Source organism: Primulina tabacum, chromosome 9, assembly GCF_025594145.1.
Source record: "Primulina tabacum isolate GXHZ01 chromosome 9, ASM2559414v2, whole genome shotgun sequence".
NCBI lineage: Eukaryota > Viridiplantae > Streptophyta > Magnoliopsida > Lamiales > Gesneriaceae > Primulina > Primulina tabacum.
Genome location: NC_134558.1, coordinates 32,698,025 through 32,710,890, shown reverse-complemented (window position 1 = coordinate 32,710,890; position 12,866 = coordinate 32,698,025). Strand labels below are relative to the sequence as shown.

Sequence of the window (12,866 nt, the reverse complement as noted above, 5' to 3'; positions counted from 1 at the left end):
CACGTACGTAATTTGAGATAATAAAACCCGAAAATAAAGAATAAATTGGACACCGAGATTTACGTAGAAAACCCCTAAAAATCATTAGGGTAAAAATCACGGGCAAGATGAAAAGAATTCACTATAATATTTTGTGGTGTACAACTCACTCACTGTGTTTCCAAAGAGAACACACACTCTCTTAATACAGGAGAACAAAACACCTCACAAATATTATAGAACTAAGCACTCAAATGCTTATAAGATGAGAGAAAACTTGAAGAATGGATGATTTCAGAATGAAGGGGGGAGCTCTATTTATAGAGCCTCTTGTCCGTGTGAAGACGCGTCAAAAACGCGTCTTCTGAAAATTCCGCGAAATTTCCTTCTGCTGATTGCCAACCCACGTTTTTATTTTCTTTGACTGGTCCCCCTCTCCCACACTTGCCGACATTTCTCCCACTTGGAGATTTGATTGAGAATCAAACACATCTCCACACATCCTTTCAATCTTTCCATTCCCTGCTACTTACGTTTCTGCTAGACCACTTGAGAATCTACACCACTCAAACTTATCAGTGTTTACTGTCTTGGTCAGAAAATCAGCTATGTTATCCTTCGTATGGATCTTCTGCATATCCACGCTTCCTTCTTCTACTACTTCCCGCACAAAATGAAATTGTACTCCAATGTGTTTTGTCCTGGAATGAAAGGCCTGGATTTCTTGCGATGTGCAAGGCACTCTGACTGTCACAAAACAAAGGAACATTCTCTTGTTTGTGTCCGATTTTCTCCAATAACCTTTTAATCCATATTGCCTCCTTGCACGCTTGAGTAACTGCCATGTATTCTGCCTCTGTTGTAGATAACGCTACAACTGTTTGCAGTTTTGAAACCCAGCTTACTGCTCCCCCTGCAAGTGTAAACACATAACCAGTAGTAGATTTCATCTTATCAGGATCACCTGCATAATCTAAATCGACATAGCCCCTGAGTATAAAATCTGATCCTCCATAACATAATGCAGCATTCGAGGTACCCTTAATGTATCGAAGGATCCTCTTGACAGTGCTCCAATGCTCTCGTCCAGGATTCGCCATATACCGACTAACTGCTCCCACTGCTTGAGCAATGTCCAGTCTTGTACAGATCATAGCGAACATCAAACTTCCAACTGCTGATGCATATGGTACTCGAGACATCTCCATCCTCTCTGCTTTCACTGCTAGGACACATCTCGGAGGACAACTTGAAGTTAACAGGAAGAGGGGTCGAAATTGGCTTACTATCTTGCATGTTGAAGCGTTGCAAGACTTTCTTCAAATAATTTTTCTAGGAAAGCCAAATCTTTCTGTTACTTCTGTCTCGGTAAACTTGCATCCCTAGAATCTTGTTTGCTGGTCCCAAGTCCTTCATATCAAATTCCCTAGCCAACAGTGCCTTCAATTCTTGGACCTGATCTTTGTTGGGGTCCTCCTACCAACATGTCGTCCACATACAACAGCAAAATGATATGATCATCACCAGACCTCTTGAAATACGTACAAGGGTCTGCACTCAATCTGTTGTATCCAAGGCTCATGATATATGAATCAAATCTCTTGTACCAACACCTCGACGCCTGTTTGAGACCGTACAGAGATTTGTTCAACATGCAAACCAAGTTCTCTTTTTTTCCCGCAAAACCTTCTGGCTGGAGCATATATATTTCTTCTTCAAGAACTCCATGAAGAAATGCTGTTTTCACATCTAGCTGTTCTAGATATAGGTCAAACACCGCACACAATGTCAGCACCACTCTGACTGTTGTAAGCCGAACCACAGGAGAAAATATCTCATTGAAGTCAATGCCTTCTTTCTGAGCATATCATTTTACCACCAATCTAGCACGATACTGCTCCACTTGGTTATTGTCATCACGCTTGATCTTATAGACCCATCTGTTACCAATGGCTTTCCTCCCTCGTGGTAGTGTAACAAGATCCCAAATTTTATTCATGTCTAATGCCTCCAATTCTTCTTGCATTGCTATCATCCACAAAGATACATCCGAGCTTTGAGTAGCCTCGTGGAAACTCGATGGCTCACCATCCTTTGATAATAGACAATATGCAATGTTGCTTTCAGTGACATAATCTGAAAGCCAAACTGGTGGTCTTCTGTCTCGAGTTGACTGCCTCACATTAGAAACCTCAGACTCAACATGTTCTTCTTCTTCGTGCTCTGGTACTGCTTCACAAGAAACTTGACATTCGTCCGTGTTATTTTCCACCTGAAAAATAGTAGTTTCTGAATTCGACGTGCCTTTGTCTCCCTTTACTTTATCTTCCTCGAAGATAACATCCCTGCTGATGACAAGCTTGTGAACAGTAGGATCCCACAAGCGAAACCCATTAACTCCATCAGCATAACCCAAGAAGATACATTTTCTGGATTTCGAATCCAACTTCGATCATTCTTGTTTATTGTACAAAACGTACACATGACTTCCAAATGTATGCAAATGAGAATAATCTGTCGGATTTCCCGGTCCACATATCCATCGGAGTCTTCAAATCAATCGCCACTGAAGGAGAACGATTGATAATATAACAAGAGGTTTTGACTGCTTCTGCCCAAAATGACTTTTCTAGACCTGCAGTCCTCAACATTGCTCTTGTTCTATCCAACAAGGTCATGTTCATGCGCTCCGCCACTCCATTCTGTTGAGGTGTGTAAGCTGTCGTGAACTGTCTCTTGATGCCATCATGTTGACAATATGCATCAAATTCGTCACTGGTATATTCTCCTCCATTGTCAGTCCTCAAACACTTGATTTTCTTTTCAGAATCAAGTTCAACCCGCGCTTTGAAATCTTTGTAAGATCTGGGAAGTATCTGATTTCTTCTTTATTGGATACACCCAACATCTCCTAAGAAATCGTCAATGAACGAGACAAAGTATCTCGCTCCTCCTAGGGATACAACCGGTGCTTGCCAAACATTCGAATGAATCAGCTCCAATATGCTTTTGCTCCTGGCAGTAGAAGTGCCAAACTTTAATCTGTGTTGTTTACTGGTAACACAGTGCTCACAAAAGGATAGTGACACTTTTGTAAGTCCCGGCAGCAGCTTCCGTTTGAGAGAATTTTCAACCCTCGTTCTGACATATGCCCGAGCTTTCTATGCCATAACACTGTTAATTCTTCTCCTGAACCAATTGATGCAACAGCTAGTTCTGCCTCTTTGTGTGTTTCCCCCAAAAGTACATACAGATTTGTAGCAACTTTTTCCGTCTTCATAACCACAAGCGCTCCCTTCACAATTTTCATGATCCCGTTCTCGATTCGAGTTTTGTACCCGATGTCATCCAATTGCCCCAAGGACAAAAGATTTTTCGTCAGTCCTTTCATATGTCGTACCTCCTGTATGATGCGAATGGTGCCATCAAACATTTTAATTTTGATAGTACCAACCCCAGCGATTTCCAAGGCATGATCATTTCCCATAAATACAGATCCTCCTGAGACTGGTTCATAATGATCAAACCATTCTCTCCGAGACGTCATGTGCCACGTCGCTCCTGAATCCATAATCCATGTGTCACAAAATTTGTGCCTGTCTTCTGCAACTGTTGTTGCTTCGCTGAATAATATTTCACCACTGCCTGAAGTACTTGCCACATTTCCTTGAGAACTTTTATCGATACTCATACACTCTTTCTTGAAGTGCCCTTTACCGCCACATTTAAAGCAGTAAATATTTTTCTTCTTACTTCTCGACTTTGATCTACCTCATCTTTGGCTCCCACTGGAGTCACGATCCATAAATCTTCCTCTTATCATCGGTAAAGCCTCTGCCTGCTTCGAGGTTACCAACATATCTTCCTTATTCTTGCGCCGACTTTCTTCTCCGAGAACCGCAATTAAGATATCATCGAATCTAAGAAAGCCCATAAGAATATTATTGGTAATGTTGATGATAAGTTGATCATATGAATCTGGTAGAGTTTGAAGTAGAAGCTCCGCACGTTCATTTTCCCCTATTTTATGGCCCATGGAAGTGATTTCGGCAAATAGAGTATTTAGTGTGCTGATATGGTCGGTTATCGATAAAGATTCCGCCATCCGAAGAGTATAAAGCCTTCTTTTTAAGAAAATCATGTTGTGTAGCGACTTGACCTCGTACATCTTTGTCAGAGTATCCCAGATAACTTTGGCTGTTTTTATCTCAGAGATACTTGACAGTACTTCGTCTGCTATAGCCAAGTGTAAATTGGCAACAGCATTGTCATTCATCTCATTCCACTTTCCACCATCCGTAATCTCCACCGGTCTAACTCCAATAGCCGCCAAGCAATTCTCCTTTCTTAAAACTGCTTGTATCTTTATTTTTCACATCATAAAATTGCTTCCATTGAACTTTGATATCTCGTACCTTCCCGCCATTATGTCTACAACAATTTTAGTAGACCGGACAAAATAATCCCGCCTTAAATAAAAAATCTCAAAAAATCTTTTCTGATGTGGAAGATCAGTCTAGGCTGCAACCACAGAGCATATTCAGAATTTTAAGAAATTTTAAACCAAGGCTCTGATACCACTTGTTGGTCCCACATGCGGAATTTGAGATAATAAAACCGAAAATAAAGAATAAATTGGACACCGAGATTTACGTGGAAAATCCTTAAAAATTATTAGGGTAAAAACCACGGGCAAGATGAAAAAAATTCCACTATAATATTTTGTGGTGTACAACTCACTAACTGTGTTTCCAAAGAGAACACACACTCTCTTAATACATGAGAACAAAACACCTCACAAATATTATAGAACTAAGCACTCAAATGCTTATAAGATGAGAGAAAACTTGAAGAATGGATGATTTCAGAATGAAGGGGGGAGCTCTATTTATAGAGCCCCTTGTCCGTGTGAAAACGCAGTCAAAAACGCGTCTTCTGAAAATTCCGCGAAATTTCCTTTTGCTGATTGCCAACCCACGTTTTTATTTTCTTTGACTGGTCCCCCCTCCCACACTTGCCGACAGATAAAATATCTGAGAGTTGTATATATGATCTTGGAAAATCATCCTTTCTTGAGCTAGCTTTTGGGATTGAGTTAGGTCTAAGTTCCAATCTTAACATAGTATCAGAGCTCAGGTTCCACTATATGTGTTGGACTGCCCATATTTAGGATCACCCGTTTTGCCCATAATTGGGTCATTTAGTAAACTTCACGTTCCAGATGTTCATTCTTGTATGTGAAGGAGGTGTGTTAATTGTCTAATATTAGTTAGAAAAAATACCTAAAAGTTGTATATATAATCTTAGACAAGTGTGGTCTATGCTTAACATTAAAGTTTATTCATTTTTATTATTGTTTGGTGAAACGTTGAATGAGAATTCGCTGTTGTAATATGAAATGTTTTAAAAAACACGTTTAGCATCATTAAAGAACATTAATACCAAATAGTGTAGGTGGACATTTCACTATTTTAACAACTGGAACACGTAAAATTTCTATTTTACACGATTTTAAAATAATTAACTTTAAATAAATAACTCTCTGAAGATTCATAAAATTGTGTAGGATGTTGACCAAAGGGGAAAAAATTAGAGAACTCATCGCCTTCTTTTCCTGTTCTTCCCCAACTGTCCAGACTTAAATGCATGCTCTTGTTCTTGAAGAAAAGCTCTAGTTTTCCCATATCTATCAGCCTTTTCTTCTTCCATGCGCGCTTTATTCTTCTCCTTCGCCTCCAACAAGAAGTAATTATCCTTGCGCAGTTCACGCGCAGCGCCTTTGGCTTCCTGTTTCAAGCGTTTCTTCAGTTTTTTCCTCTCAGCTCGCTCACGATCTGGGTCATAATCTCTTCCTTTCACAAAGCTTCACGTGAAATAAAAAAGAATCATAAACATTTTATTCGATGGCTATCATTCACTATATTTTGTGGTAGAGAACAGATAAAGTCTAATATAAAGACATACTTTTCTTCAAACTTGGGGATTTCTGTTTTGATTATCTTTTGCTTTCTCCATCGTAGAGGTTGTCGTATAAAGTAGGTTTCTTGAGATTTGTTCTTGATGTGTTGGATGGCGTCTTTAATTTCAACCTTCAATGCATCTGGGATGTGATCTTGTTCTGCCAGTTGAAGTAATAATTTGGAGACCGGTGAAAATATCTCTGGGAAGGATTTGAATCCTTCATATATGTTGACGAACCCTTTCAGAGTTGCTATAATCGCAAAAAGTACTCCGATCCTGTGCGTAAAAGGACTTCATTATCATCAAGAGAACAGTTTCCAGACAAGAACATCATAAGTTGGATATGCTACGATAAATATAAAAATGTCAACAAAATCCTTACATAAAAAAGAGGAGCGATCATTTTAATATTTTATGCTTCTGACATCAACAATGATAAATAGAGCTGAAAGAAAAGTGGAACATGGTACATGAAATAGGCAGAGCATATGCGTACGTAGAATCATGAAAAATTTAATACCTGAAATTATCCGAAGCAAAACAAGGGGAATCATCAGGCAATTCCATTAACATTAAGAAGTCCAAGGAATTGATCTCTTCAACACGACCTTGCAGTCGGAGCAATGGTTTTAGTGCTTTGACTTCCATGAGACGGCATAACTGTGTTGTAACAATCACCAAACAGTCATTTCTTCCCCTAAGAGCACAAATTCGAGCCAGCAACTGCTCTGTAACTTGTTCTGTTGGTAAATGCAAGAAATCACTTAAAACAAACCTGAGAATCTTGACGTCCATTTTTATTATTAAGAGCTATCATTAGCATAGTTTCGATAAACATAATTGCCTCGGAGCAGAACTTTTCGGATTGTCCGCTGACCTGCAGAACATTTATTACAAGCATATAGTCACGACTAGGAAGAGAAGGCAAAGAGAAGCTTGGAATATAAAATAGTTTCCATGTGAAGGAACAGGTATCCAACCCATAGCAGGAAGATCAATAACGCAACTGAAAAGCTATTTGTCTAAAAGTGACTGCCATTCTTCAAATGGCACCTTTCAAATACAACACATCCACGTAAATCTTTTCGGGGGTTTTAGCCCCGATTAGAAAGGGGCCGGAGAAACTTTCTAGTTATGAATCGGGTATAGAACCACTGGGCGACGCTTGGTTACAATTTAAAATCCGTTATTATATGTTTGCTCTAGTTGTTGATGTCAACAAGGGGAAAACAGACCTCAATAGGTATACTCACAGAAAGCAACATGGAGCATAAGAAGGATCCAATTGCAACATCCCGGCCAGAGATTATTGGACACCGCATGAGGTATTCAGACATCAACAAGGTTGCTGGGGTCATAACCGCATGACGGAAATCGGAGCATGGGAAAATCATGGACCACAACCTCAACAAGAAGAGTGTCTTCAGAGAAGGCCAACAACTTTTCCCTGTCATGGATGAAGGGAAAGGCATATTTAAGGAAATACAATAAAATAAACGACAAGACCGATATATCAGTAGTAGATATCCATAAAAAGACAAATTTTTTAAAAAAGGAAAATTGTGGAGGTTTAGAAAAATAATAGCTTTTTCATTCATACTGTAACCAACCTGTATTCTTAATATCCTCACAGAATTGAGTACGGGTATGAAGCAACCGCTCACGAGCACATATGGCTGCAAAGTATGGGGTCTCTGAACTCATTTCAATAAGCGGCTTGACAAGCATGGTAAGCAATTTGAAGTTCAATGGTTTTTTATTTGCCAAAACAGCAAAATATTGCAACAAAACACCATAGAACACCTGGAAATTTATTTAATATCACTTCACTTGTCAACAAGAAAAAAACAGACAATCCAAATATATTAAATTCATACTTGCATTTTCTTTCGATTCTCAGCAGCAACAGAGATAGCATTGAATGTTCGAATTCGCCGAATAGCTTCCATAATTTGTTCGTCCGAACGATTCTCCAATAATGCGCAAAGTTCTTCAAAATTTTTTGGAGCTTCAATTGTATAGGGAAGCTCCACTTGTTGATGCAGATCCTCTTTGAAATTAGCTCTCACTTCACGAATACTTGAACCAATGTTTTGTTCAACCCTACTTTCTGAAGCCTTCTTTTGGTCAACGATATCCACTGGTGTTCCTTCATCTTCTTCCTCGTTATCATCATCTTCCGATTCTGCTTCTTCATCATCCTCAAAATTAGTGTCAATATTTTCATCATCACTTTGTTCCCAATCTTTGAGAGATTGAGACTGCTCATCTTTGTCATGATTGTTGTCAGATCCTTCTTCGCTCCCCTCATCATCATCATCTTCAGATTCCTCAGAACTTGTGCCATCTCCACTCTCAAGATCTCTAGAATTTCCTTTTCTTAGAACCTCATCAATCCAGCCTACTTTAGGCTTTGATTTGACATCATGCGAGAAGGAATCACCAAGATCATCTCCAGATATATGTTTCGGTCGCTTAGCAGATTCTTCATCATCCTCAGAAGTATCTGCATCTCCGTCGCTAGGGTTGTCAGTAGCAGCCATCCGTTTCTGACGCTCTTCCTACAATAGCGGTCCACAGAAAACTACATATTAACAGCATAAATTTACTCTCTTCAACTCGCCAGCTACCATATCAGGGTTTCATTTAAGGAATTACATTTCATGAAAAATTAAGAAACGAATTTCAAAGAAACTCAAACTTTTCAAATATGCAAATACCGGCCTTGATGTAAGTATGTGCCATTTATGATTTATAGTGCAACCACTTGACCAATTTATATCATTGAGAAGCTAAATATAAAAGTTTCAGGGCATTAAACTATTGTAGAAACTGAAAAATTACGCTACAGTGAAGTAAGGAAACAATCAAGAACAAACAATGCAACTCAAAACATGTGGTCACTCACCACAATCACCATCTCCATGTATGCTTGTGTATGTTCAAATGAAAGAGTAAATCTAAGATACGTAAAACAAGCTGTACCTCTAAGTCCTCCAGACGTTCTTTCTCCTCTTGAGCTATTTCTTCAGGCGTCTTTGTCCTGTCTGATGGTCGAGCCCGCAACTCAAGTGCCATCTCACTGACCAGTTTCACATAGGAATCAGGTTGTTCCTAGCAAGAAAATTGACTCCAATAATCAAACTTGGCAGAGGACATTGAAAATGGCATGAAAAAAAAACAACGAAAATAGATTATGTTGAACCACCATAAATACACTCAAAGTCATATGGTCAGAAGACTCCACTGAGAGATGAGTAAAATAAAAGGATATTGATTTTAATTTCCTTTTTCTCTCTCTTCTTCTTCACCTCATTTTATTTACTTAACAATGGCCAAAAAATTAATGCATCTATAGATTTAGAATAGGAATAATGTTAAACATATTCACAGTAAGGTATAAAGGTCATTTAAAATCAAAGCATACCCGCTGAAAGGAAATTTTTTCCTGCCCAGAGCTTGTCGCCACATCATTTGAGATGCTTTTGTTTGCTAGAGCTCTGAGAGCTCCCATTTTGTTTGGTTGTGTCAGGGACAGCAGAGCTTGAGACTGAGCTAAAGACATAAAATCTTTATCCAATTGTTCGATGAACTCTTCATTTTCTTCCTTATCCTTCGCTTTCTGAGCCTGATAGGATTTCGGGAGATAAAGCACAAGCATTGTGTCGGAAATATTCTTGTTAAATGGTGGTCTATTAATTACAAAAAAACCACAACCTTGAAGAATTTGCTTTTAGAAATAATATCCTCCATCACTTCTTTCTTACTCTTTTGCCTCTGCAAGAAAGATTGTCTCATCATCAGAAGCAAATACAGAATTTAGGGCATGGAAAAGTTGCTTCTTGAGTAGAAATGAATAACAATGTGCTTGGGTAGGTGATAATTCACATAAGAAGATTGGACTTGATATTTTACAATACAAAAAGACAAGTCAGCAAATGAAAGTCTTGTAAAGGGGGGAAGTGCAGCAACATTTTCTCTCCAACTCAAGGCCATAAAACAATATTATTGACTGAAGAAAAAGATTAGCAAAATATTAACAAATAGGTTAAAAATAACTATTCAACATAATTATTAGACTGAACAATGCAAAATAATCTTCAACTGAGCTGATTACTCTGAGCCAAGACCCACATTGGAGAGAACTGATATAGGAAAGTGGAATCAGGCACATGTAACCAGTCTTCGCCATGAAATGCGCTGTCAATCCCTTTCCCAGTGCTCCCACCCCTTCCCTTTTATAATCATGAACTAAGAACGGAAAAAAACAACAAAAAAAATTTCTTGATCCCAAAGGATGATTCCTGTAATTCTTCAAATTTCTGCCACAAGTTGCACCAAAAAAAAAGTGCAGATGCATTTGCAAGTAAAAACCAACAAAAAAATATAACATTATCAGAAGTATAGAACACGAATCCCACAAAATACCTTACATAAAAAGCGAGAATTTTCAAAATTGAACAGAAAACCTATTACAGTTGTCCAATCACCAATGAACACCGAGAACAAACATTTCAAAAATTCAAGTTTACTCTCTCATTTACATACCATTTTGTGGTAGAAATTTCTATTTGGAATACAAAATACAGACACACACACACAATTGAGTAAAGAACAGATGTCTGGAAACAATGGTTTAAAGTTTTAGGACCATCTTTTCATTTAAAAAAAACCTCGATGCAACATGATGGAAAATGAAACTCACATTTTCCTGTATTGATCTCGATTCTGGATCATCTTCAGCTCGCGGATCAAACTGTCCCATATTATCCAACTCTTCTGCACGAGAAAGGTGTTAAAAAAGGAAACAACATAGGCAGAAAATCAATCACACTAAACTTCTTGTCAATTGAGGACCAAAAAAATGCATGCAAGGAGGAAAAGAAAGACACCATTTGAAATCACACAACTAAGAAAAACAAACACTTACTCTCACTCCCAAATGATTGGCGAGCATCATCCTCATTAAATGGTTCTTCATCTTCATAATCATCCCTTCCCAGGAAGTTTGCATTGTCTTCAATATCAAAACCATCTTCCTCCCCATCTGATAAGTTGAACTTGCTTTTCTTATTCACATTTAGCTAACAATGGCAATTGAAATGAATGAGATCAAATTTTCATTAAATCTTTTTGGACAAAAAGAGACAAGAAAAGTGTCTACTGTGATGTTTCAGCCATTCCAAAACATATTAGCAGCTTGCTTCAAATTATCCTACAGGATACTTCCAATGTAGAAAAGTTCCAGCTAGGATACTTCAAATTTTAGAGAAAGCTAACCTTTCGTACACGCTGAGACCTTAGAATAGCCTTGTGAAACTCCTCAAGACCTTCATTTTGCTCTCCAATTCGCTTATCCACAAAGACTGACGACTTCGTACTCTGCTCGTACTCCTTTAGCAGCGTCTTCTGCCTCTGCATTTCATATAAAACAGCATTCATATCACAGTCATTCTTCAAGTAAAATAAAAAATTCAAATACATGCATTGAGTATACATTACACATGCATCAACAACAGTTACACTTGCCTTAGACATTCTCTATATATGATGAGAGATACAAAATCAATGGATGAGTGAAGACTCAATTAAAAGACCATCTTTTTCATTGCAAAAGGTAACATTATCCCAGAGAATACATGCACAGACACGACAAGAGCAACCCATTTCACGATGCAAGATAAAATCAGCACAGAACACCACCACACCCCAGATACAAATATATGCTCATGGAAAGCATGAAAGACATGAATGAATTACGAAAAAAAGACCAAACCTTTTGCACGGACAGAGAACGAGAGAGCCCAACTCGCCGTCGTTCCTCATCTTTCCGTTTTTTCCCCAATATATTGAATTTTCGACGCGACCATATACTCTCAAATGGGTTATCTTTCTGAACTTTGCTTTTCATCGCTAATGATTTTGAAACACTCAAGCTGCTCTTATTTTTCTTGTTTTTCTTCTTCGTACTTCCTGAGCTGGATTCTTTCGCCATTTCAGTCGATTTTTGGGCTCTTAATATCCCCCTGAAGTAAAAAGCGTTGGCAATCAAATCAAATCGGATAAAAAAATTCTGAAACAGCTACAGGTAGATTAGGGTTTTAGCAGAAACAGAGGCTTGCTCAATTTCATTCGAATAGGGCTTAAGGCGTTATGTAGAAAACGGTGAAGCCTTGGGCTTTAATTGCGGGCTTTATTGATGGGCCACCGTTCTAATGTATACGGGGATTTGGATATCTCATATAGTCAATTTTAAAATATTTTATCCCAAGATACCCTTAATTTATATATTAAATAGATTAAAAATTATATTTTGTGAGAGATTAATCAATTTATTTTTTAAATAATTAAATTATTAGAGATATTTTCATAAATTGAATTCATAAAAATTATATCATGCTAACTGTTCATGTTTGCAATGAATAATAATCTAATTTTTCTTACAACTAACAATAATTAATATTTTTCATTTAAAATTATTTTAACATAACTATTAATGCAAAAAATTGTGTGAAACGGTCTAACGGGTCATATTTTGTGAGACAGGATCTCTTATTTGGGTCATTCATGAAAAAATATTACTTTTTATGCTAAGAATATTACTTTTTATTGTGAATATCGGTAGGGTTGACCCGTCTCACAGGATAAAAATTTCTGGGACCGTCTCATAAGAGACCTACTCAACTATTAAAATATAAATCTCTTCAATCTGGTGTTGATACGATAAATTTATCGAGAAAAGTATAAGATGTTTCATATTTCTATCTTCAAGAGGTGCGAAAATGGGATTTTGGGGGAAAAAAAAGAAAAAAAAATTATATGACTCTATTTGGACAAATACTTTAAAAATATTATAATGTTTTATAAAGCAAAAAACTTAAAGTGTGAGTTTTGAAAAGATTTTTGTAATATGATTTTGATCTTTT

The 12,866-nt window shown here is 37.6% G+C and overlaps 1 protein-coding gene across 2 annotated transcripts; it reads right to left on the bottom strand.

Moving 5' to 3' along the window:
* Positions 1 to 5,432: 5,432 nt before the first annotated feature.
* Positions 5,433 to 12,090, bottom strand: LOC142555294 (uncharacterized). Of its 2 annotated transcripts, none has more exons than XM_075666099.1 (14): positions 11,717 to 12,090; positions 11,221 to 11,355; positions 10,871 to 11,024; positions 10,646 to 10,719; positions 9,658 to 9,717; positions 9,368 to 9,568; positions 8,926 to 9,054; positions 7,818 to 8,501; positions 7,551 to 7,743; positions 7,194 to 7,387; positions 6,716 to 6,817; positions 6,461 to 6,600; positions 5,944 to 6,216; positions 5,433 to 5,842 (listed from the first exon to the last, which is right to left on the bottom strand). In XM_075666099.1, exons 1-14 carry the CDS (start codon positions 11,933 to 11,935, stop codon positions 5,578 to 5,580), a joined length of 2,823 nt encoding a protein of 940 aa, XP_075522214.1. In that variant the 5' UTR covers positions 11,936 to 12,090; the 3' UTR covers positions 5,433 to 5,577. The 2 variants fall into 2 exon arrangements, with proteins under 2 accessions (XP_075522214.1, XP_075522216.1); XM_075666101.1 differs by having other exon boundaries at positions 10,877 to 11,024.
* Positions 12,091 to 12,866: the final 776 nt, after the last annotated feature.